Source organism: Dermacentor variabilis, chromosome 1 (assembly GCF_050947875.1).
Source record: "Dermacentor variabilis isolate Ectoservices chromosome 1, ASM5094787v1, whole genome shotgun sequence".
Taxonomy (NCBI): Eukaryota; Metazoa; Arthropoda; class Arachnida; order Ixodida; family Ixodidae; genus Dermacentor; species Dermacentor variabilis.
The window spans coordinates 69,550,599-69,576,063 of NC_134568.1; the positions used below are offsets into that span (position 1 = coordinate 69,550,599).

Below are 25,465 nucleotides of genomic sequence, written 5' to 3' on the forward strand. Positions count from 1 at the left end.
TCAAAACTGCGGTGCTGTGACTGCAAAACAACAACGTCGCCGCTACAACGGTGACGTTTCATTTCTAGTAGACCAGCGTAATTTGCTGTAACGTTGCCGTGCCAAAGTAAACTGCCGTAAAGCGTTACTGCCGTGCCATGCCGAGTGAACGGGAAAGTTGCTTCTCGGTCGCCAGTCTCATTTTCTTATCGTGTACTGCATGACAAGTTCGCCAGCAATGTCTCCGCGCACGTAAAATATACAGGCTGAAGGTTAAACTTCGTACTTTTGTGCTGAGATTGGGACATTCTCTTGCGACTCGCTCGACCTATTAGGTTCGAGGAATATCTCAAGTATTGCGATCTAGAACGAATAAAAAGCATTATACAGAGCGTGTCCCGGAAGGCGCCGGATAAATGTGGAGCCGACGAAGCCACTTGAAGCTCCGCACGTCAGAGAGTCGCAGTTCAGTAGTGTCGTCTTTCTGGCTTTCGCCCCGTCAAGAACGCCTGCCGCCGCGATCGGAAATCGAACAGCCTCTCCGATACCAGGACAGACGCACGCCGGATAGAGTTGTCGTTTACCCAAAACGAATATCCAGAGACAGGAAACGTGCGGCTACTTATTCGTGTACGACTTTCTTTGACGACAGCTTTTTGGTGACGTGAACGTTCACATACCGCTCCTGTGGACAACAAATGTGGTGAAGCTGTGCAAGTCGCGAACACTCCACAAGCACGCCAATAAACGCGGTAAGGTAGCTACATCACGCATGGCATAAAAATGATGTCTGCACGCGCTCGGCAATGCAGTCCTCGCTGTTATCGCGTTTTGTCGTTCCTAGTGAAAGACAGAAATGAAGTGGAACGATGGCCTCCGTGATCGGAGCTGCGTAGTAGAAGTGGCTGCTAAAGCTGCTCTATACGAGGTGGAACGTTCGATACCCGACCATGACGACCGCGTTTTCGCGAAGAAAAATAATAGCAATGATAATTCATATCAATTTAAGGGATGTTTTACGTAACGAAATCATGGCTGTGTAAGTAATGAACCACATGGTTGTGAGCGAGGAACTTCGGATTAATTTTCACCAAAAACTCTTGCAGACGAGCGTTCTTCTTTTTTTTTTGCATTCTGGCTTTATCCAAACGTGGCTTCTGCTGGCTGAAATCGAAACGGCGGCTGGAGATCAGCAGCAGAAGCTGATACACTTCGCGGCTCACTAAGCCACCCGTGCGTTGAAATGACGAGTTGTGACTGCGGAAAGGAATGAAACTTGCAAGCCTATAAACAGAGTGTACAAGATGAAGGGGAGCGCACACGCACTGGAAGCCGCTCTGAAATTTCGAGAAGTCGACGACAGAATGTTAAGGCCGCTGCCTCTCGTAATTTTTTGCTATCTGCAGCAATTTAAATCAGAAGTAAACAATCGTATTACTATAGAGAAGTGCCAAATGTGAAACTGGAGCAGCGAATTATACTAAAATTTCTGGGGAAGACTACCAAGCGATCGCGTGAAGGCAACGTGTTTGCACGCGGACGCAGACGCTGAAAACACGATAACTGGGTCAATCTATGGTTGCAACAGCAAGAGAAAATGTGGCACAAATAAATCACGTAGTTTTGCATGAACAACCATATCGCCACAACTTGCCGTGCAACAAATTACAGCGACAGACTGAAAACTTCAGCGGGCAAAGTCTAAGAGTAAGTTTGAAGATTAACGTTAAAAAAATGTATTTACCACTCGCCTGGTTGAAGAACAAGAGTTCATGATTAGTGGTTGGCGGTTTAAAGGAACGAACGATTACTTTGTCCAGGTCACGTAAACACGTGGCACCAGGATCATGAAAACTCAATCTACACACTAATAAAAATTGTGGCCCTATAACGTAAAACTATTCCAATATGTTTTTATTCCAATCTCCTGACGTCAAATTTGCGTAACCGCCGACGCAAACATCGGGCGGTCACCCGCAGGTTTGTCTGAACGGACCAATTAAACGATCTCCTCGATCATAGGAGGTCACTTTGTTTGCTTGAAAAACGAATAACATTGCCTACACTGCCCGGCTTGTCTTAAATAATTGGCTCACAAGAGGCGAGAAGCACGCTCAAGTGGAGAGGGATTCGATGGGGCCGAGCCACTGCACTGAAAATCGATAACTGGATGCATGAACTGGGTGGTGCTGGCGTCTGCGATTCGTCCGCTTTCCTTTACTTAGCTTGCGGTGGCTCGTCGACAATCGCGGCGGCATGCAACGGAAGCTTAAGAATGACGCTGAAGCGGATCCTCAGCAAAGAAGAGTTGGCAGAACGAGATCGTAAACGAGCCGAAAGTGATTGAAAACGTTACACGGCAACGCAAAAACTTTTATTACACGCAAATAAACCCATGCTCCCCGCAGGTGCCAGTAGCCAGTGCCTCGGCGGCAGCCATCTTTTGTTCCTATCGGAACGGAGCAGCCTGCGGCTATTCAGAAGAAAATTCGGTTTTGCTCGGCATATTAATGCATCTTTAATGCGTGCATGTCACTTTGACGCGGTGAAATTTTGCCGTATGTGACGTCGCGTGAGAAGCAGGTCAAGTGGATGCAGCCCGACAGCTTTTGAACAATAGCCGAGGGCTAATGGCGAAAAGGCGTCGAATCAGAAACAATTACTTTTTCTTGTTTGGTCAAAGCATGCATAATCAGTGTGTATACGTCATATCAGATAGGTAACAATCACGGTTTTCGTAACGTCGCGTGGCAGACAGGTGAAGTGGGGGTGGTCCAAAACGTTTTTGACCAATCGCGGAGGACTGATTGCAGAATTGAAATAGAAAAGTTTGGAATAGTTTTACGTTATAGCGCCCTTGGTTTCAGCGCATAGCACAGGCACTCCCAGATCGTGACTGTCGCCCTACCTATATTCTTGAAAAGAAAAGGACATGGTGCATTCCGCCTGCGGTCACTTATGGGACCGAAGTTTGGAGGCTAGCTTTGGAAACTCGAAGATAAATAAGCCAACTACCACGCAAGGCGAGACGGAACGGAAAATTATTGGCTTAACGTTAAGAGCTATGAAAGACGGCAGCATGGATTAGAGCGCGGATAGCTGGTATTCTACTTGAAATTAAGCGTAAGAGGTTGATCAGGTCACCATGTAAGTAGCTTATGAGGTGTCGAGGGAAGGGAAATGCACTCGAGGGGGGCAACGGATTGCACGGCGCGGCTAGTTTAGGAAATTTGCAGGCATAGGATGTAGATAGGTGACGCAGGACTGAGGGGTAACGTTGGACAGGAAGCCTTCGCTCTGCTTAGCAGTCTCACGTGCCCTTTCGGCATCTCGATCTACTTAGGGGAACTTCAGGTTAATGTACTGCTCGTATTTCGCATTCGCCTATTTTCCGGTAGCACTTGGGCGCACCTCTGAGGTCAATCAGTGATCGCAGAATAATAATACGAGTGGCAGCGACACCGGAGCTCTATCGTCAGCCTGTCGAAGCTTCGAAGCGGCTTCCTACGCACGTTTTTTTTTTTTTTTCTCCCTCTGGCTTCTGCACTTCTCACACTGTTTCGAGTCTCGTTATTTTTTAGGCGGACCTTGTAATTTATAGCCCTCTGCTGGCCGCGTTACTTATGGTCGTAGAAGAGTAGCTATGGTGCGTAAACGTAGTTAACATTCAGATGGAGCGATGCGGAAGCCAAAGACAGCGCATGAGGACTTGCCCTTGGAGTAAATTCCTGAGAAAAATCGTTTGAGGCCCTGACGCGGTGCCCCACCACTTTTCTCGTTATTTCAGTCCTTGGTCGTCATTCGTTGATTCTGTCGCTGCAGGAGCCGTTCTGTTGCACCCACGAAAATGAACGCCTTTGCGCGATATCGGGTACGCAATGCGCACCTGAAAGTACGTACTGGCTTGGAAGGACCCTCAGGCACTGTAAAACAACTCTTCTGCAGCGACGGCCCAAGCGAGTGGCTATTCGAGGGGCTAACGAGTGGCAGCAGCATGCTGTCAACAAGCCAGACAGAAGAAAGAGAACTTACTTTAACAAGCCAGACAAAGCATGCGATGACACATGGTGCTCCTAAGCACATCAGTGGAGGAAGTTCCAACTAACACACCGGAATATTGGATTCATCCCCGACAGAAAACAGAAGGAGATTTCTATCTCACAGATCGCGATCGCTGAATTTGATTTCACGTATATAACAAAAACAGACCGGGTCCTCGTCTTTAAGGCCACTGTCCAGAAAGACACAAGCGTCCCGCGTAGGTTTCTACAAGGAGTGTTTGTCACCTTGCACACGCACAACTGGGGCCAATTAAGGGCCTCAATAATGACGCTACAGGTCAACTCACACCTTACATCACACCATGACGCCGAAACACGTGAAACACGTGGTCGTGTAATTGGCTTTATAGAAAATATCCTTCAACTTAGCCATGTATGCACGCGCACTAATTTGTTAAAGTTGAGGTTATTAGTCGATTTCAGCTAATTAACCACATATTTCCAACAATGCACACTCATTGCTGAGGCTTGAAAATGTTATAGTTTTATGCCGCTTTGCTTCCTAGCTTGGAACACTCCCTCTCAAAATAGTAGTAAGATAGGAATACGTACTGTTAGGTTTGAAGTCTGCAATTACCTTTGCGCTGTTTGCCTTCTCAGCTACAAAGACAGACCCAGAAATGTCACTTTCCTCCTTTTTTAGATGGCCTGCAACATAATAGGAATGAGTAAACTTCGCTAATTTTGTGTGGTGTCCCTAACGTTGTTGTTTCGTTCTTCTTTAATTGCTGCAGCACGGGAAATTTGGCTACACGGAAAATAGTTCGCTATACCGAAATTGTAGCTATACATAAAAGTGAAAAAAAAACTAAACGACAGAACAATGCTGCTAGTAAAAATAGAAATAATCAAAACCTTTCACAACTGTTTGTCATAAGAGAAACTCGCACGGTACGTACTGAGAGCTCGTGTTGTCCGCTTCTGTACTCTTGTGTCCTGTCTGCACGCCTCACCTCTTTTTTGCATCATTAATCCTTACCAACTAGCTCAGCCTTCTGTTGTTCTAACCGTGACATAAAGTTGAAAATAAATACATAAGCGAAACGTAGAGTCTGCGCATGAACTGTTACAAGAATAAGTAGCCTCTAATCATGCTGAAATAGTTGAATCCACCCACAAAGCTCATAAAAAAAGTAAGAAAAAGTCGCCATAACAGTAAACTTAAATTTAAAAAATGAAAGCAGTGGGCTCACCCATTATACTTTTCACTTGATCAAAAAAGCTTTATACATTAGTTCACAGTTCCAGCGGTACCGCTCAGGTACCGCTCATTAGCGCTCGCGCACCGAACACGCATAGCTCGCGTTGATGGTGCTCGCGATGGCATTACTTCCCGCTTGGTCTGGGGTCACTTCTAAACAATGAAATACGACTCTTCGTGTCTAACAAAGAAACTCCTGACTTTCCACAACCGCGACCTCGCCGCTATCAGGTTACGAACGTGCTCCATCGCACTATGGAAACAATGACACAAGTAATTGTTGCGGCGAACTGTTATTAAGGCACTGAAACGTTAGCCTGCGCAAATGGAAATAAAGGGTGTAGTTTTTTCTTTCTTTTTTTCCCTCTAAGGTTGTCTTTAGTAAACAAATAAACACTTTTCGCACTGCTTAAAGTTGGTTCCGTTTTGTTATTTTGTATTGTGTACTGGTTTGCCTTGCTTAACTCTCAGCTAGTGTATTTTTCATGTTTACTGCCGGGCTGCTATGTGCATCTTTAGCATAACACATTTGTGTCTAAATAACACGCTCCCCAGCTACAGCTTCAGCCTGACTGTTAGGTAGCGTGCGTATGGCGCCAAGGCGCAGCCGGGTAATTTTAACCTCTTGCTTCAGAACTGTGTTCTTCGCTCAAATTTCTGCACGAGTCCCCGCGCAGAAATTTCACGCCAACGTTACTGTTGCGCGGAGTGAGAAAATGCCGCTGAGCGTTGCGCGGGGCGGTGTTGCTCGAGTATCCAGCTTCCGTTGCAGCATAATACCGCAATAGAATATAGTGAGCAACATCGCTCGCTTTTCAGAACGACATATGCGCCTCGCCATTGTGCACTACTAAAACGCATGCGCCGGTTAGCATGCGTTCGTGAATCTCCGTAACGTCTCTGTTGTGTGCCCTGTAACTGCGCGTAGTAACATTTATCAGCACCATGCCCGTTACTCGTGCTTAGAGAGGGGGAACTGTATGCTCCGTAGCTAAGTAGACCATGAATGCGATCGCTTTGGCGCAAACAAGGAAGGACAGAAGGGAACAATGGGAATGCCAACTTTCGACTGTTTATCATGTTTATTCTCTATTGTATCGCATGCAATATATACACGCAGGTGAGTTCGCAACATACAAAACAGCTTCAACCGCGCAACACCCTAATCACAGCCGGCTATCAAAAAACCTTCTTTCTGCATGCAAAATTAAAACTGATGTGTCACTAATACAAGACCAACCTCGCTCTTTAACATGAAACCCCTGAACAATTCACGTGCCGTGGTGCCACCACAGGGACACCTGTGGTCACGGCTTCTGGACTGGTGAATTGGTAGAGGCGTTTCATGTTAAAGAGCGAGGTTGGTCTTGTATTAGTGACACATCAGTTTTACTTTTGCATGCAGAAAGAAGGTTTTTTGATAGCCGGCTGTGATTAGGGTGTTGCGCGGTTGAAGCTGTTTTGTATGTTGCGCATTCACCTGCGTGTACATACTGCACTGCGATACGATAGAGAATAAACAGTCGAAAGTTCGCGCTCCCCTTATTTCCTTCCGTCCTTCCTTCTCTGCACCAAAGCGATCATATTTATGGTCTACTCAGCAATATGAACCGACGAGCCCAGCAACACGTATTTCTGGTATATGCTCCGTAGCGCATTTACGCCATCTACCGGTTATGTGGGAAGGGGCTTCTTTTTCTCAGCGCGCGCTGTGCCTTATGTCCGATTTACCACTGCTCGCGCTTCTCGCTGTGCTACGAGTACATAATAGACATACAGCAGCTAGAGGTGCGAAAACCCTCTGACATCGCGTTGCCCGAATGAAACCGTCTCGAACCAGCGACCTCCAACAACACAGCACGAGTACAATATGCAGCCCACTGTTTCCAAGCTCTGTATATAATTGTGGTTACGGGTGGATACGGGGCGAATCTAGTGTACAGAGAATATATATCGTGGAGGCCGCAGAGCCGTTAGCGTGGCGAGTTCGGGTCAGTGCGACAAAGGCACCGCGAATCCCTCTGACTGCACTGTTGCCATCTCAGTACGTAAGGTGCATCATGATGCTGCCATGACGACGTAAGGGCTGTGATATTTTTGCGTATGTCGCCACACTTCTGTTTAGAGCAGTCGTACGTTGTGCTGCAGTGCAAAAGAAAAGGCGATCTTGAAACGCAGCTGCTTGAACCGAACAGCTGCCATCAGATAACCGTTTCTTTGCTGTATACTGCGATCCGCTTGGGCGCTCCAGACAGTGCCGTACAGCCAGTGTGTATAGGTTTGATACTAAAGTCGTAAACTTATCTACGCTCGAGATCACATCAGGCTGGTATAGCGAGCCCACCAGAGATCCTGGCGTGCACTTTTAATGGATATTGCCGATTTAAGCCTCATGCCGGTCAATCATGAAAGACAGTCGCGCAAGGCCGGCCTGTTCGCAGATGTCGCTGTAGCCCCATCCGTCTCGCTCTGCTTGCCTCTCCAACAGAGGGAGCGAAAGCACAGCTACTGTGTTTTGTTCTTTCGCCCCCTAGAGTGTAACTTCGCCAAAACGCTCAGAAATAACCTCGATGTAGTTTCTTTGTTTCTGCCTCGTGAATACATCTCGCATGCATATGCACGGAGATCGAATTCTGATCGATGCGTTGTGATGATTGTGCAGGTCATCGGGCCGCCGGGTCCCCCAGGCATACCGGTGGGTATCGCTGCTTTCATCGCAGCGGTAGATTTCTTGTGCTTGACTAGCACCTTAGTTTGCTTTTTTTCTTTGCTTCCCCGACAAAAACAACATGTGTAACAGACGGTGTACAGAACATCGGTTTGGCTATAAGCGATCTTTAAACAAGAGAGATAAAGGTAAAGCAGCGCGCACGCTAAATAGTCGTTAATATCAACGACGCTTCACAATTCACAATGAAACACATTTTGATATTTTGACTCTTGAACTGTGTTTTCCTCCTCTCTTTTTAGACGTAGTTCATAAGGTGGCTCAAACGTGTTATGGGTTATTAGCTATGGCCGCTAATTAGATTTGGGCATGTGCTATTCTGTAGGTAAGGCAATTTCTTTTTCTTGCTTTTTGTAAGCTGGAACTGTTTTACATCATATTGTTCACGAGGCAGATGAGGTGAAGGCCTAGGAGAGTTCAACTCCTTTGTGTGCGCGCGCGTGTGTGGTTTCATACGGTGGTTAAAACGTACAACAAGCGAATCTTTCAAAGCCAATGTCAAATTTGAATGTTTCAAATGCCAGTGCTTAATATGTTCTTTCTTATACGACTTTAGATTAAAAAAAAAACAGGCTACTAAGACTCGGCTACCATTCATTCGTCGCTAAGAAAGCTATGAAAAAAAAAGAGTGATTAAAATTACTAATGAGCGAAAGGAAATAAAAGGAGGCACTTTATAATGAGTTAGTGGGAGCTGTCACTACCTTACCGTGCGTTGAAACGAAGTTCAACAGTCTACCGCTGTATAGCAACAAATAAAGTCAGCTGAAATGGCACACCGTCAATACAGAGTGAATTTTGCTATTTATCAACCCATTTTAAGTATCGACACAATGCTCACAAGACCTTTTTCTTTTTTTCGAGCAGTTAGTTCGTCAATCCTCTTGTGTTTAGTATTTCCTTCTGACGCGCGGCTCTCATGTCAGGAATGATTGCAACGCATCAGCTACGCGAATAAAGTAACGACGAAGTAAAACTGCGCAACACGCAAACACAAGAAAGCATGTATGTGCGACGGCACGTCAAATACGCCTGTTTGCTTTCTGAACCGAATCGAAGACAGGCCAGAGAGCGAGAGAAGCGAGTGCTGATCGCTAGGTTTTTCGAACGCGCTAGCGACCATCTATCGAATACAATGTGTGCTTGTTTTCATTGAAAATCCCTACATTGTGCTTATCAGAGAGAAAAAAAACGAAACGTTAGGGTGGTATGTGAGTGCATTCGTAGCGTCACACTAAACGTTCATCACATCTACGATAAGTTCCGGCCATTATCTCATTCACTTCAGCGCTGATTAGTTTTTCGTATGCCTTGTTTTTCTTGTTCTTTTGTTTGTTCCCCTATTCTTTACCTACGTCTCTCTGCGTTTGTGCGGAGAGAATGTGTACACGCCACTCGGAAATAGGTGTAGCCATTACTCCCACGTGAAGGAAAACGATCGCTCGCTTTCGGCGGTTTGTTTGCTGGCTAAGAATGACGCGGAAGGGGAAGCTGTGCGCGGACACCGTTCACTTTCTGAGCTGAGTTTACGCACCACGCAACGATGATATTGCTGCTTAATGCTGGCGCCAGACAGCTTTCTAAATCACATATCAAGAAACAAACGTCGCCAACTTTGCTGGCAGGGACGAAACCTGAGTTTCGGACGAGATATTGGGGTCTCGCAGGTTTGGCACATGTGGCTGTGGTCAATCAAAAACGAAGTCTTGGTTCGTGTTTACGAAGCAGTTCGCAAGCTTGAGCGATTCGTAAGCACAGGGGCTGAGGTATCTTGACGCCAGACCTATTTTATATTACTTTATTTTATTTTACTTTATTTTATTTCATTTTATTACGTACTTCCCTACGCGGATCCAGACAGTGTGGACAGCGGATCCAGACAGTGTGGACAAAGAAAGGAGACGTTGATAATATTAGACAGGGTACACAATGTGAACATTTGGCACATGCGGGTAGGGAGAAAAAGAAGTACTTTACCGTATCAGTTCTGGTGAAGTATGGTGGCAAGGGATGCAGCTTAACGTTGTGGTTCTGCCTCGTTCGTACGAGTTACAGGTACTGATTTGGGTGGAGAACAAATTGGTTAGTGAGGAGCTGGCGAGTTCTAGCCCCTGAGATTTTCTACGTAATGATTAGGGCTCCATAGTTGGCTTTTATTAGTTCAGGGGGAAAGCCTTACCGGGAATACCTAGAGCAAATGAGCATGCCGGTTTTTTAAGGCGTAAGCCTTTAGTGGCTTATGAGTGTCCGGGCGCAGTCCGTGGTGGACGCAGGAAAGCGGGGATCACCGGCAAGGGGAGCAAGGAGAGGAGGCGTCATGCCAGTAGCGCTGTGCGAGTGGGCACGTGGGAGAGCGTGGACATGAGCGCGGGAGTGCGCGCACATCGGCGACAAACCTTGCAGCCATATGGCTGTGATTGCATCCCATGCTCGCGGCCATGGCGACGTCTGTTCGCAGAACAGTTCAGACAACAGCAACAGAGGCAGTCATAGATAGGCTTTCGCCTATCGCAGTTTAGCTCAGCAAAGTGCCCATAGATTTTTCGTACTCGTTCAAGTTCATTGATCCTGTCATCAGTATACGAGTCCCAAACTACACAAACGTATTCAAGCACGGGTCTTATTACACTTGCGATGCTGCATATTGTACGGAGTAGCGCTAGGTAACTTGTGTTTCAGAAACAGCTTGCGAAAAGCCGGCCGTGCAGATTTTATCAACGGGCATGATTTAATACAGGCTATTAGTTAGACAGTAACTCTCATATATTTCTAGGTAGCAGCTTCCTTGTAAAGGCGAAGACCCTGTTGTTTTTCTTTCTTTTTCGTTCATTGTAGACTGTAACTGGTCAGCCGCCTTCTCTGATATTACGTTGAAATAGACATTATCGTTGAAATATAGCTCAGATCATTAAAAAAGATGAGCATATAGATAGACATAGTGGCTCGCATCTGCATGTCGTGGTGATGAACGTACTGTTACAGAAGTTGGCGAGCCAATGACAGAATCCTGACGATCGAAGTTTCGTGAGCTGTAAGGACACGATAACTTCTTACGCGTGACACGAAGTACGAAGTACGTCTTTGTTATTGACCATTTCTTGTGTCTTGCACAAATGAGTCAATATTTTTAAGGTAAGAGTTTAGATCAACTGGGTGGTAGTTGCTACTGCAAACCTCCCAATAAAATACGCAGCCACCGGCAAATCCCCGCACGTTAATATTCGACTCTACAACGCGTACAATATATATGTGGGCTTTTATTACGCTCGTCTTCTTCATCTGTGTATTATCATCATCATCCTTTGTTGATCGATCCTCATCTTCAGTTCCGTGTGATCGTCATCAGCGGGTGTGTGCCTTTGCTGGTTCGATGCCGAGCACTCGGGCCAAATAAACGTCATTCCATCAGATACGTCATAATGTTTAATATCCTGTTGGAACGCAAGGGTATCCAGGACGCCATACCATGAGGTACCCCATGTTGTGCTGAACAACAGTGGCCTAACAAGTGAAGCCTCAGCCAGGAGCCAACATTTGGACATGTAGACTTGTCTAACTCAGTGCAGCTGCTTTTCTTGGTTGTGCTTATATAGCTCACTCTACCCAAATGGCAAGGAGCCTGAGTAGTGTCCAAGAAGCCCATAGGGGCTCCGAAACGTCCTTCTTCATTTTTTTTTACACTTTGACTTGGTCAGAAACCGCAATAATTGCTTCACTGTGACACCTGACCAGACGAACCTTCGTCGAACTCTTGACTTGATCAATTCAAGTCCATATCTTTATGTGACCCGCTTCACTTGCTCGGAGATAGATATTACAAGAAGGCAGTCCGATGTTGCTCATCTATTTCAACGATCTCAGCTGCATTTCAAAGGTGTTATCTATTTGGACTTAATATTAGGCGACTGACCAATGACAGACAGTTCAGAACGAACGAAAAAAAGTGTAACGGCCCCTTGTGCCCGTATTAACAAGTACGGTAGAGTGGCTTGCATTTACAGGTCGTGGTAACGAACGTGCTGTTAGAGGAGGCGGCGAGCCAATGACAGAGCCCTGACGATCAATAGCTTGGTGAATTCGACTCTTGATTTGCGGTCGCGCGCAAACACTTGCAGACTATATTGCGTCACTCTGCGATCATACGTCAGAGTGCGAACAGTGAGAGTCACCGGCTTTTCGGACATTATAGCTCGCAACGCAACTTAGTTATCCCAGCGATGGTCCAGAAATTGCGTAGACAGTGAAGGTCGTCGCCCTCGCTCTCGACAGCATTGTATTTTTGGCACTCTGCTTACAAAAAAAAACACGAACTTAGCTCAATTAATTTCATAATTTTATGAGATGCACTCCACCGCGTGGATCTTTCGATTTGTTCAATTTCTCAAGTAGGAAGGAAGGAAGGAAAAGTGGAGAAGGAAAGGCAGGGAGGTTAACCAGTTTAGCTTAACCGGTTTGCTACCCCACACAGGGGAGCGGGATGGGGGGATGAAAGATGGGGAAGGGAGAGAGAGAGCACATAACACAGCACACAGACATCGTCCGTTAGAGTCCATCACTCTGGCGTGGTACGTGATATCACTGTCACAGCCGCTTGTACAATCCCGTCTCTTTCAAAAACCGAAGTAGTCCCTTCGTCGCCTTCAGCTGCGATGTCTTCTGTCGGTGGCATGTGAAAATCGTGTCGAGGGATAAGGGTCTAGTGTCAAGGTGCGCTAGAACGGATGCCAGGGACTGTCGCTGAACATTATGTTCAGGACAGTCGCACAGAATGTGTTCCAGCGTCTCCTCGCAAAGACAGGCATTGCAGAGAGCGTTGTCGGCCATTCCAGTCATCATCATCACCATAATCATCATCAGCCTGGTTATGCCCACTGCAGGGCAAAGGCCTCTCCCATACTTCTCCAACTACCCCGGTCATGTACTAATTGTGGCCATGTTGTCCCTGCAAACGTCTTAATCTCATTCGCCCACCTAACTTTCTGCCGCCCTCTGCTACGCTTCCCTTCCCTTGGAATCCATTCCGTAACTCTTAATGACCATCGGTTATCTTCCCTCCTCATTACGTGTCCTGCCCATGGCCATTTCTTTTTCTTGATTCTTACTAAGATATCATTAACTCGCGTTTGTTCCCTCACCCAATCTGCTCTTTTCTTATCCCTTAACGTTACACCTATCATTCTTCTTTCCATAGCTCGTTGCGTCGTCCTCAATTTAAGTAGAACCCTTTTCGTAAGCCTCCAGGTTTCTGCCCCGTACGTGAATACTGGTAAGACACAGCTGTTATAAACTTTTCTCTTGAGGGATAATGGCAACCTGCTGTTCATGATCTGAGAATGCCTGCCAAACGCACCCCAGCCCATTCTTATTCTTCTGATTATTTCAGTCTCATGATCCGGATCCGCAGTCACTACCTGTCCTAAGTAGATGTATTCCCTTACCACTTCCAGTGCCTCACTACCTATCGTAAACTGCTGTTCTTTTCCGAGACTGCTAAACATTACTTTAGTTTTCTGCAGATTAATTTTCAGACCCACCCTTCGGCTTTGCCTCTCCAGGTCAGTGAGCATGCATTGCAGTTGGTCCCCTGAGTTACTAAGCAAGGCAACTCAGGGGACCAACTGCAATGCATGCTCACTGACCTGGAGAGGCAACGCCGAAGGCTGGGTCTAAAAATTAATCTGCAGAAAACTAAAGTAATGTTTAGCCATTCCAATGCGAAATGAGTAACATTTCGTGAAAGCCACCCCTAGCCATAAGCGATAAAGCAGAGTCGCCTCTCTTCGGCGGAGTCCCGTTGGCATATAGAGATGCATCAAAGCGGGCAGGTGGTATTGACGGTTGCTCCGGTTGGTCTGGCTGTTTGGTGTGCGCCATAGAGAGAGCGTGATCTCCTGTGCAAGCACTCGAAGTCTGCTAGCTGCGTCGGATCGTGAAAGTGGTATGGCCTCTTCTTGTGCGTCTTCAAGAGCTGCCCGAGCGGCATTATCGGCGTCTTCGTTTCCTATGACGCCGCAGTGACTTGGCAGCCACTGAAACGTCACGTGGTTTCCTTTCTCCTGTAATGTATAGAGTAGGCATCTAATATCGAATACGAGCTGTTCGAATGGCCCGCGACGCAGAGCTGATAGCACGGACTGTAGGGCTGACTTTGAGTCGCTAAAGATTGACCATTGTCGAGGTGGCTCCCGATTAACGAAACAAAGTGCAGCGCGAAGAGCAGCTAGTTCAGCAGATGTCGATGTTGTTGGGTGGTCAGTCCTAAAGCTGATGGCATCCAGCCTGAACTCGAGTGTTACAATGGAGAATTCTGCCCAAACGACTTCGCGCCGGCAGCCTGCTCAACACTCACTCACGAAGGAGCGTGAACTCCTATGAACACAGAGGCTCACGGGAAGGTGGAAACTTGACGAGATCAACAGATGTCGAACAAGAGATGCCTCGGGCTGAAGCCAATGTTTCGACAAGGCGACTTGTCTTTGTTAAGACGAAGGCAAGCCCCTTGTTTTTCGAAACGTTGGCCGCAGCCAGAGACATCGCTTGTTCGGTCACTAAAGAAGTCAGAAGCGAGCGCCAAACAGCTGCCCCCTATGAATGTCTAGTGTCCTCGTGGCAACACTGTCACTTGCGCTAGTGTGGAGGTACCGCTCTACGCTCTAGTCCATCCACTAGACGGCCTGTAGCAAGCTTAGAGTACTCAGAAAAAAAATTTATACATCACCATAGATTCCTAAGAACAATACACGACAGCTAGATAACTCCAGTTTTGCAACGCAATGCTGGACTGGAGTTCGCGCTAGCGCTGTGCGTATATGACAAAGCGCGGCTTGAGTTTTGCAATGTCACGCAAGGTTGCTGAGGTGCAGATTACAATTAACGGAAACTGCACATGACAGCTCGTTTTCTGAACCTCCGAGCGTTCTGATAAGCATCCTTGTCGAGCCTCGACCCGGGCAGGCCACACTGCCTGCAGCCTCATTGAGCACCAAGCCGACATGTGGGGGCATCTCCACTGAAAAATAGCGGCGCAGCCGAGGCTTCACAGATCCTCTAGTGGGCATAATGGCCGCTGAGTAAACTCTGAAGAGTCTGCAGTAAACAGTAACCCTGACTGCGTCTTGCTGTCTGAAATTTTGCGGTTGGCAAGAATCCAACTGCCTCAAGGCTGCTTGCATGGCATCGGCATGCCGTAGAAGACACGACCTGCTTGAGTACGTCAGCCTAAGAAACCTTCAGGGTCGGAATTGAAAGCCCCGCTGCACTGGCTGTATATTCATTCATTTGTCATCAGAGCCGTCAGTGTATATCCGAACGATATGGCCGCACTTTCGTTGCAAGCCGACAATTTCAAAGCAATGGGTTAGCCGCACGTTCTGTCTAGGTGTTCACGCACCATTGTTCAGGCGCTTCAGCCCCAGATATAAGGCACTTCGTACACGCTCTCATTCTACTAAAGAACTCCAAACCCTCCCGTTTTCGGGGAAACTGAAGGCTAAAGAAGCGGGGAGTGCTAGGTTTTAAGAAAGCGTGCGATTATGCCCGCTTCCGAATGCGCTGGAGAAGAGCTTTAACCGCATGAGACTCATTCAAGCGACATATTTGCATGCGCAGTCACTTAGAGGCAAGAAGATTGAGGGAGGACGAGTGGGATTCGTGAATAAGCTGAATGAAGTTGTCGTTTACAGCTGCCTGCGACACACAAATGGCAATGAGTCTTTTCGATGCAGCGACTACTGGAGACTGTCAATGGAACTCAAATAACTGATATTAAAGGCAAATTTCAACGCATGCGGTTCACTAGCGGTGATACGAGAGGCATGAAAGAAGGATAATCTTTCTAGCGTGCGCCAGCTGTTAGCTTCGTAGTTTGGTGCAGTTGAGGTGTCGAAACGGTAGAGCCTGCAGCGCCTCGCCAGTACATCCTGGATGACCTCAAAAAAGCCTACGTGCACGGTTAGCCTGCCGAATTGGCGTGCATCATACACTTTTCGTCATCCGCATAGGTCTTCACCCCATTCCAGGAAACAGCACAAAGCAGGTCTTCGCTGCACTAAACCACGAGTACAGATTAGCCAGCTTTTTATTTTTCTTCTTTACCTATGTAAAAAAGTAGGGCGCAGTCAATAGCACCAGCGTGCACACTGTACAGTAGCGAATTTCTTTAGTGATTACTAATGGAGTGCCGAGAAACCATAGAGTTCAAGCCACCGCAAAACAGGCGCTGAACTGGAACACATGCAAACATAAGCAAAATACATTTCACGCACCACATCCGAGGTCTTGTCCCTTATTTTTTCGCGGGCGCGTGCTTGCCGTTGTTATATTAAATCACGTGACGAGCCTTGTTATAAAAAAAGACCTGTACCCGCAAACCTGTGAGAACGATTGACTCACTCACTCACTCACTCACTCACTCACTCACTCACTCACTCACTCACTCACTCACTCACTCACTCACTCACTTTGAAACACCTTTTAAAGTTGCTTCCTTCGCGAATCGCTAGCTTTATACAATTTGTTTCCATCGCGCTTTTTTCTTTTCTTTCTTTATTTTTTTTTTCCTGTTCACCCTTGCTACATAGGGAGCACCAGGATTCCCAGGCCCTCCCGGCATCAAAGGCGACAAAGGCATCGACGGTCAGAAGGGCGAGCAGGTAAGACATTCTCAAATGCTAGCTGCGCTACTTATGCTTACTTGCTGTTGTTATACGCCAAACTGGCTCGGTTACCGCACATTTCAAGGCGATACTACGCGTGTGTCCAAGATTTCATTATTCCGTCGCCTATACGTGGTGCACGCTATGCTATGACCTCGCGACTACATAAGATATTTAATTCGTGTTCTCATCCAGGGTCTAAGCATAACGTTTAGTCCGGAATCGTTTAACTTAACATAGTCCCTAAAAGTCTCCCTCAGGCATATCATAAGAAGTCAACAAACATAGACACCAAGGAAAACACAGGGAAATTACTTGTACTTACTAAGTGAATTAAAGAAATTATAAATGAATGGAATTGAAAATGGATGAAAAAACAACTTGCCGCAGGTGGGGAACGATCCCACGTGTTTCGCATTACGTGTGCAATGCTCTAACCTATTGAGCTACCGCGGCGCCGTTTCCCCATCAACTTTCTTGGGTATTTATGTTTCCTAGTAGAACCCTGAGAGTGTTAGCCAGCGCCACCACTCGCAGACCTTGGCGGCAAATGTGGAACATCCTTTCTGCCGCAGGCGTCATTACGTGACCTTTTTGTGTGAAGGCAACTGGTCAATAAACCCACACGTGCTACCTGAAGGCATCAATGTTGCCGGATTCGAGACCCTCGTTATGTAATGAACGAGAAAAAAAGAGGGTTAACCGAGGGGCCGGATTTTTATTAATCATATCATAAGAAGCCAACAAACATAGACACCAAGGAAAACACAGGGGAAGAAACACAGTTGTTTTTTCATCCATTTTCAATTCCATTCATTTATCATTTCTCTAATTCAATCAGTAAGTACAGGTAATTTCCCCTGCGTAGATCATATCACGCCCAAATAGTTATATTTCGCGTAGGCCTACGCGTGTCCCTGGTTGACGGTACAGGCGTTGCCTCTCCTGAGCTTTCGCAGACAAGTTTGACGGGTGGAGCTGCCATTCCTCAGCATGCGCATATACGTTTTGTGTCTACTTTTTTTCCGCCCCTGCGCGACCTTTCAATTGACAGTCGGCGTTTCGTTTCCCGGCCACTTCTAGTGTCCGTGTCTGCACGCCTAACCTTTTCTAACATGAATCCCTACCAGCTAGCTAGCCCAATTTTCTGTCGTTCCAAATGTAATTTTCCTCACACCATGGAAGAGGACCGTACACGGAACTTTCTGATTTATATGCACGTGATGTGGTTGAGTCTAAATTCCAGTCAAGCGCACGTTGATCTATACACCCGCGACAAAAGTACCCATATGAGGCTTTGAAAAGTGAACCCCCAGGCCTTATTGGCACTGTGTTCATTCCAAAGTTGTTCACATAGAAGCCGCGATGGCTCAGAAGTCTATGGCACTCTACCGCCGAGGACTATGTTGCGGGTTCGACTCTCGGCCGCGGCGGCCTCGTTACGATGAGTACATAAAGCAATAACGCTCTAGTGCAGAGCTTTATTTTTTGCAAATGTTAAGAACGCAGTAGGTCAAAATTACACTGGAACCCTCCGCTACCCCGGCCCTCGCGGCGCCTGTACTTTTCTGGAACGTTGCCCACTGTCAACTAATAATTAATTAATTTGTTCCATTGGTGTACATCCCACTGTAATAAAGTCAACTGAAGTATAGTAACAAATGCCAAAGACTGCAATAAATAAATAAATAAATAAATAAATAAATAAATAAAAGCTTGCTCCTACACGGCCCTTACCACGCGGCCAGACAGTGCGGATATTATTGCTTATTTCAGTTTGAATGCCTTCTTTCATCTTGACGTTCATTTGATGTCCCACTTCTCTTGGAGAGGTTGGTGTGTTAGTGTTCCATTGAGCTGTTCCCATGGCGAAGCTGCAACAATCAATAAATGTGTGCAGGAAGTATGTACGTCTTATACAAGTGATCTAAAAATTGATCTCTTCCAAGTCTATACGCTTGTATACACGCTGGCACAGTCAGAGACAGTTGTCTATATGTACTCCGCTTCGTGGCATAGCCGTCTTATTATAATTTTTTTAATGGCCTCGAACGATCGATTCATACCGAGACAAACGCAAGCGGCGTGATTCTCTCCTTTGTTGTGACTGAGGCGTCTTCCGCAAGAGATCACGTATTCGCTTTAACTCAACTGGTTCCTTGTATAAAAAAAGCAGGTTAATGTAAACCGGATGCATATATTTGTAACTTACTATTATGTTCTTCGATAGAACGCGACTGTAGGAAAGTGTGGCATGACTATGTTACGGCAGCGTAATAACAGAAGATTGACCAAATTTGGCAAAAGTTCTCCATTACGCCCGCTCTCCTGAGCATATGTCAGGCGTGCGCGGAACTAAATGTACGCCAAATGCGTAGTGCTTCGCTAAGCCGAACGCGCATTTTTATGGACGATTTTCGATTTTGGTGCGTGGCGCTTCACGCGTGTATGTGTGCCTGCTTGCTTGCGTCCGCGCCTGCGCACGTGTGATCTCCGAGGAAACCGGTGGTCATGGCGGCTTGGCTGGGCGCCGCACTTCTTGTTCGCAGGGCGAGAAAGGCGACCTGGGACTCATCGGACCCATGGGTCTGCCGGTAAGTCAGTCCTCCGGGAAAGGGGGGGGTCGAACGCGGGCCGCGCGTATACGGCGCGGCGAGAATGCAGCACTCGCTACTGCCCGGGAAAACGCCCGCTGTCATTTCTCAGGGTCCAATGGGTCCGCTGGGGCCGGCCGGACTGCCCGGAAAAGAAGGCCGGACGGGAATCACGGTAAGACCATCACTTCTCGTCGCGCGCCGATCTCGGTGGGAGCGCGCGAGACGCGGCCGCCGCCGTCGCTACTTGAAGGGCGACGCCCGCTTCTTGACGAGGTTTAGAGGAAGCCTATAGGTTCCCTACCTCTGGTTTTTGTTTTTTTGTTTTTTTTTGTCCGCCATCTTTTCCAAAATTCACGAGCTTCGCTACGTTTCGCGACGCTTGGACGATCTTTCGTCTCGTACGTCAATTACACTGCAGGACGAGGGAAGAGATCCAACCGATAAAGAGGAGGCCGTTCTTTTCATTGCCGCGCAGCTTTCGAATACCTTACAGTCCGCTTGAGATACTTGAGATGAAAAGAATGCGAGAGAGTGGATTCGCACTCGGGTGCAGTCGCTTTATAAAATTGCGTCAATAATCGTTACGACTGTCGAAGTATAGGGCTAGCGTACTGCAGTCGGAACGTCCGAGAGGAAGATGCGCACCCGCACAGGACACCTCGTAGTGTGCACGGTAGTTCTCCAGGACTTTCCTTCTGTGCACTCTCACTTTCTCGCTTAGTTCAAGTTTGGTCGTTTTCCTTTGCAAGCGGAAGCTTCCAATGAAACGCGTCTCTGGGCCTCGAATGGCTGTCGCGTGCTCCGCGGACAATAATAAGTGCAAGGAACTCATCGCGTGAACGTGCCCTGTGACGTATGCACTTCACCTCACTCCGATCAACGCACTTGTTCGCAGTCGTCTCATTCCGATCGTAAACACTTCCGTTGATCAGAATTGAAGCTCTCAGCCTCACAAGGCGCACTCTTCGTCGTGCATTCCGGAGTGTACAGCACGCCTACTCATGCTGCCTTCTCTGTCCCTTGCATGCTGCCACTTTGCCCTCTAGCCATTCCACCAACACCTTCTCCAATTTCGTCAATCGCAGCGACTGTGCTTAGCTACGTTGGGTACTTATCAGCGCAGAAGCAACAAGTTGCTAGTACAGTTTGGCAGACAGAGAAAAAAAAAGCATTTTCGTCAGACATTCTGTAGACGATGAAGCGTGCTCTCAAATGGTTGCAAAGAACGCATGACATAAAAAGCGGAGAGAGCGAACCTGTTCTTCAGGGGAGGGGAAAGAAGATGGTGAACGGGAAGTCGTGATTCTTGTGAGTGGTTACTTACGGCACAGGCGGCAAACACAAAATCACTCGTCGATGGCGACAAGGAAGCGAGCGAACGCGCCCGTAGACCATTCTAAGGAAGAAAACTCCCCGCCAGGTCAAGTACAGGTCTGCCAGTACCTACGCCCCGTGTCTCAGCACATGTGTGCACCCTAGAAGCCCCCCCTCCCCCTTCCCCCTATACTAGAGTTACTGCCCTAAGCGTCCTTCATCCTTGCTATACTTTTATTTTTGTATTTGTGGGGGCGGAGGCTTGTTATAAGCTTGTCGAGCTTATATCGTGTCACGTTAAAATGTCGAGCTTGACATAAGACCTTTGTCGCGCATAGCTGGGCAGGTCTATACACGCGCGTATTGTAAGCGTGGCCCGCCCTCGTGCCGGCGCGCCTGTAGCCCGCGCCTGCCGGAACCGTGTGGCCGCGGTGCAAAGTTCCACGTTCCAACTAACCGTGCTTGTTCGCGCGAGTGACGCATCTTTGCAGGAGAGCCGCCGGGGTGTGAGACAGGCCACTGGTGATGGGAGCACACGTTAACACATTCTGGCGAGGTGCATGGTGTGATTGTTTGTGGTATGACTGACGCTCAGCCCCGCCTCGCATACTATCCCCCCCGCACCCACCGCGTTGTGGCTCGCGCGGTGGCGCTTGGATCGCGATGCGAAGTCCGCTGACCCATGGTCCCGTTTTCTTTCTCGACCCTCTTCCTACCCACAGGGGCCGCCGGGGCTGGACGGAATGAAGGTAACGTGCCGGGATCGCACGAGCGCTCTGGCGAAGGGAGGCATTTACGGTAAGCGCGCGTCCGCTTCCCACGCAGGGCGAGCGTGGTGTGCCAGGTAACAAAGGCGAGAAAGGAGAGCCCGGCCTTCCCGTAAGTTGGCGATGCTGCTTTGATTTTCTTTTCTCTCTTTGTTTTTTCCTCTTGCAATCCTGGCTTCCCGAACTGTCATCCGTGGAATACCTGCGTGGTCTCGGCTTCACCGCGAGATGCAGCGCATGTAGCAAATGCGCTAATGCACACCTCAGCGCGTGCGGACGCGCACGTGGTCAGACAGACCGACTCGTCACAGGGACGTGTGTGGCTCCTTGCTAGGCATTGTGAGACGAAGCGCAGTTTCTATCCCGTGCATTATTCCAGACGCCGTACCAGGAGCATGCACGAATCACTGCATGATTCCAAGCGGGCACGTCATTCATTCTTTTTTTTTCTACTTTTACACATCCTAGCTCGGGATATTTCGAATGGATAGGATTTTAACCTGAAAATTAATTGTGTCTAGCGCAAGTTCCGGCTGTGCAACTTGGTGGTATGTGTTCGGTTATTATTTTCTTTTTTTACCTCTTGCTTTTGCTGATTTTTTCTGTGCCTTGCCTTATCTTACCTCAACATGCAGTGCGAAACTCTACAAAACTGGCTCGAATGACTGATTCCCGTAGGTGGACGCGTGGATTCAGCAAGATTATCAACCAGCAGCGCAATTTTGGCATACAGCTCGTGCAGCTTCTTATTCGAAATAAACTTGTGCAACTTTTCAGGCTTATGATGACGCCGAAAAGTGGGCCGGTCAATGCGGAGGAGGTTCTAAGGCCACTTTAGCCTAACCCTGCTGATTTGAATTTGCGAAATAACAATCTTTCAGAGTGTCGTCACATTCAGTGCACACCATGGTAGCGGGATGTTCAACAAATTATTTAAATCGACAGGAACTTATATGGGAAGCAAACTAATAAGTTAGAGTTAGCTGTACGACACTTCCTAAGGTGAATATCGTGTACAAGAGAAGTGCGTTGTTGTGTAAAGCGTTCGCTCGGTATGCGCAAAGCGCATAAGACACATCCACTCGTAAGACACTCTACGCAGCGTAAGACACTCTACGCAGAAATTCACAGTGCACACGCTAATTCTAAACACACGTCCACTCGGAAGGAAATATCAATGACAATTTACTGCCAATTTGTTTTTGCGATATTTTTGAATATATTTTGCAATGTGCCACCAGCCATTGTCCGGTACATTAACACACCAAGTGCTGTATCTGGCCCTTCACGCGACCGCTGTGTGCTACATAGCTGCGTATGTCCCCTGGAATCCTTCACGAGTGCCTAAAGAACAAGGCGGGCACAGCTATGTGTGCCTGCAACACGCAGCGTCCGCATGAAGAGGCACGCCTGAATTTCATGGACAAGCGTCAGGTCCACGCGGCGGATGAAGAGTCCTGCGGGGGGGGCACACCAAAGTTTCCACGTCACGATTATCCCACGGACGAGCTGCGCCCGCTGACTGAGGTTGTCGAATATTTGGTCCTCAGCTGGTGGCCAAGCGCCTGTCAGAACTTGCGTTGTTGTTTCTCTTTGCGCGACATCTGTGTCGTTGCACATCGGGCAGTCGTCCAGCCCTGTGCGCCGACCGGCTGTCTCGCTGCTGTGCTAACGTCTTCTAATGAGTCGTCTCTTCTTCTTCCATCCCCTTTCCCCCCTCCCCGAAATCAGGGCACCGACGGCATCCCAGGGTTACCGGTAATTATGAAGCTCCTCTCTAGACTACGGGGCCCCGTGCGCAGCCGCTGGCTCGTGGTGCGCGGTCACATACCCTCAACCCCAACGCGCGACAGAGCCTCCTGCCCTTCCTACCCGTCCCCTCCCTGTTTGCTACAGCCGTGTGCATGCTGGGCGCTGTTGGCCGCTGACCTGCAGTGTTGTTCACGTCGCTCTTTTTTTTCTTCTGCGTGTGCGTGCGTGACTGTGTGTGATGCTTGCGAGTCCCCACCGTCCATCGTGGCTCCGTCCTAGGCTCAGCGGGGACGACGGTGTCCACTGACGCTCTCTTCCTCTTGCCGCCCCTTTCTTTTGCAGGGACCCAAGGGCGAGCGGGGTGAGACGGGCATATTGGTGAGTGTCGGCTTTGTCTTCCTCGATTTCCATCCCGTGCGAATTCTTCGCAAGCGAGCAGAGCGCGCTTATAAGGCGCTGCCATGCAGAAAGCGCCTTCCGGCGCCCTATCCGCATCGACGCTCCCAATACGCGGGCGTGATTGAGCCCGAGACGGCAGCGGTGGTTGTCTCGCCCGCGGAGCTCCAGGCGCGAAGCTGGCATTGAGGTGCACGCGTGGTTCGCTTATTATAAGCGACGCGATTGAATGCTAGCGTAAGGAATGTAGCACGGGCTATTTCAGAGGCACAACTCGCTCCCGCTCCCATACCGTGTGACCCTGCTAACGTTAACCAAGCTGTTCAACGAAAAAAAAAAAGAATTAATAAAAGGCGCTGCGAAATACTATCTTAAGGCCTACGGTGTTCGGTCATCAGACCTCTGACGTAAGTTTTATAATTATATTTTGTATCGCGCATTTTTTAATGTTGTTGTTGTTGTTGTTGTTGTTGTTGTTGTTGTTGTTGTTGTTGTTGTTGTTGTTGTTGTTGTTGTTGTTGTTGTTGTTGTTGTTGTTGTTGTTGTTGTTGTTGTTGTTGTTGCTGCTGCTGCTGCTGCTGCTGCTGCTGCTGAACAGCTTGGCTAACGTTAGCTGGGACAGCCTATATACACTGCTACGTCTATTAAATAATCGCAAAATTTTTCTCGAGATGCGATACAAGGTGCAAATTTCGTAGCACTCGGAGAGGTTTCCGAATGAACACACAGGTTGAACACACAGTCGTTCGATGCGCTCTAAACTTAAACGAATTGCTATAACCGTATATTTCTGGCAAGAGGAAATTTCAGTCCCAGGTTATTGCGTGTTGGTACAAATGGAGAAACTTGAAGGCGTATTTTGCAGAAATTTCTTCGACAAGATATCTCTTCGTGATTAAGAAATTGCGGTCACTGACCAAGTCAAGGTGAAAATAACACAGAGGCGTTTCGGGACCCGTACGGGTTCCTCGATCCCAAACGTCTCTGTGTTATTTTGACCTTGACTTGGTCAGTGATCGCAATTTCATCATCATGTTACCTGTCCAGACGAACTTTCATCAAACTCTTGACTACAAGATTTCTCTTCCTCTGGAGAAAAAAAGCGTAGTCCTCTTCTTTTTTTTTTTTTTTTTTTGTGCTAGTCAGTCAGAAGCGGCAGATAAACCAGGTCGAGACATTTTCCAGCCCAAAGACGAGACAGACATATGGTTAGGTCCACAACTTCAGCGGATAAAGCAACATTTTATATCCGACTCGACGTAAGATCACTAACAAGCTTGACCGTGCAGTCTCGGTCGGTGTCACCCTTGCCAGAAGAGACTTTGCAAACTCTGCCTATTTATTCCTCACGAACCTCTTGGAGCCTTTGGCAGAAGGCTTTTTTCGCTGAAGTAGGGCATGATATAGTAGAGACGATAGGTAGTTTTGAGCTCGGCAGCAAGATATTTCTCTCTAGCTCCACACTTACGTGCAGATTTGATTATCTCTCGCGTGCACGTTGGCACCTTAAAGAGCGACACAGGCAGCTGCTTTGTACGCAACGAAAAGGCAGCCTCTGTGACTCGCGCACCGTTGCCGACCGCGTACACCTGTCTTAGCTTTCCGTCGGTAAAAGTTTAACCAAATCGTTTCGCAAATAAGAAAGGGAATGTTTATTCAGTTTACGAGATAAAGGACAGACAACGAAAGAGAATATTTTGTTTGAAAAAGAAAACTATCAGGATAAACACTTTTCACACTCTGCGTAAATGGTCAAGTTCTTGCGAGATTTTTATAACTTAGTAGATAGCAAGCGGCTTGCGTACGCAAGAACTATGGGCCACGGTACTGCGCCTGCTCCGACCTCTGCATTTGGGTCTGCGCTTGCGCAGTACCGTCGCCCTTAATTCTTGCGTACGCAAGCCGCTTGCGTACCCTAACCTAAAGCTCTCCAATAACGTGCCGCAAATGCAAACGGTGATTTCCTGTGTGTTCTTCAGTGTTTGTCGATATTGTACGTGGAGTCTCCATTTGTAC

General features: G+C 47.8%; 1 protein-coding gene across 6 annotated transcripts in view; it reads left to right on the top strand.

Moving 5' to 3' along the window:
• The window catches only part of LOC142579011 (uncharacterized), a 465,789-nt gene that overhangs the window by 425,304 nt on the left and 15,020 nt on the right, over window positions 1-25,465 (top strand). For 5 of the 6 annotated variants that reach the window (XM_075688787.1, XM_075688827.1, XM_075688804.1 and 2 more), the window contains 8 exons: window positions 7,904-7,936; window positions 16,549-16,620; window positions 19,173-19,217; window positions 19,330-19,392; window positions 21,257-21,283; window positions 21,360-21,413; window positions 23,033-23,059; window positions 23,396-23,431. In XM_075688787.1, the coding sequence (XP_075544902.1) occupies window positions 7,904-7,936; window positions 16,549-16,620; window positions 19,173-19,217; window positions 19,330-19,392; window positions 21,257-21,283; window positions 21,360-21,413; window positions 23,033-23,059; window positions 23,396-23,431 (357 nt within the window). The remainder of the gene's footprint in view (window positions 1-7,903; window positions 7,937-16,548; window positions 16,621-19,172; window positions 19,218-19,329; window positions 19,393-21,256; window positions 21,284-21,359; window positions 21,414-23,032; window positions 23,060-23,395; window positions 23,432-25,465) is intronic. The other variant, XM_075688796.1, reaches the window with a different exon arrangement.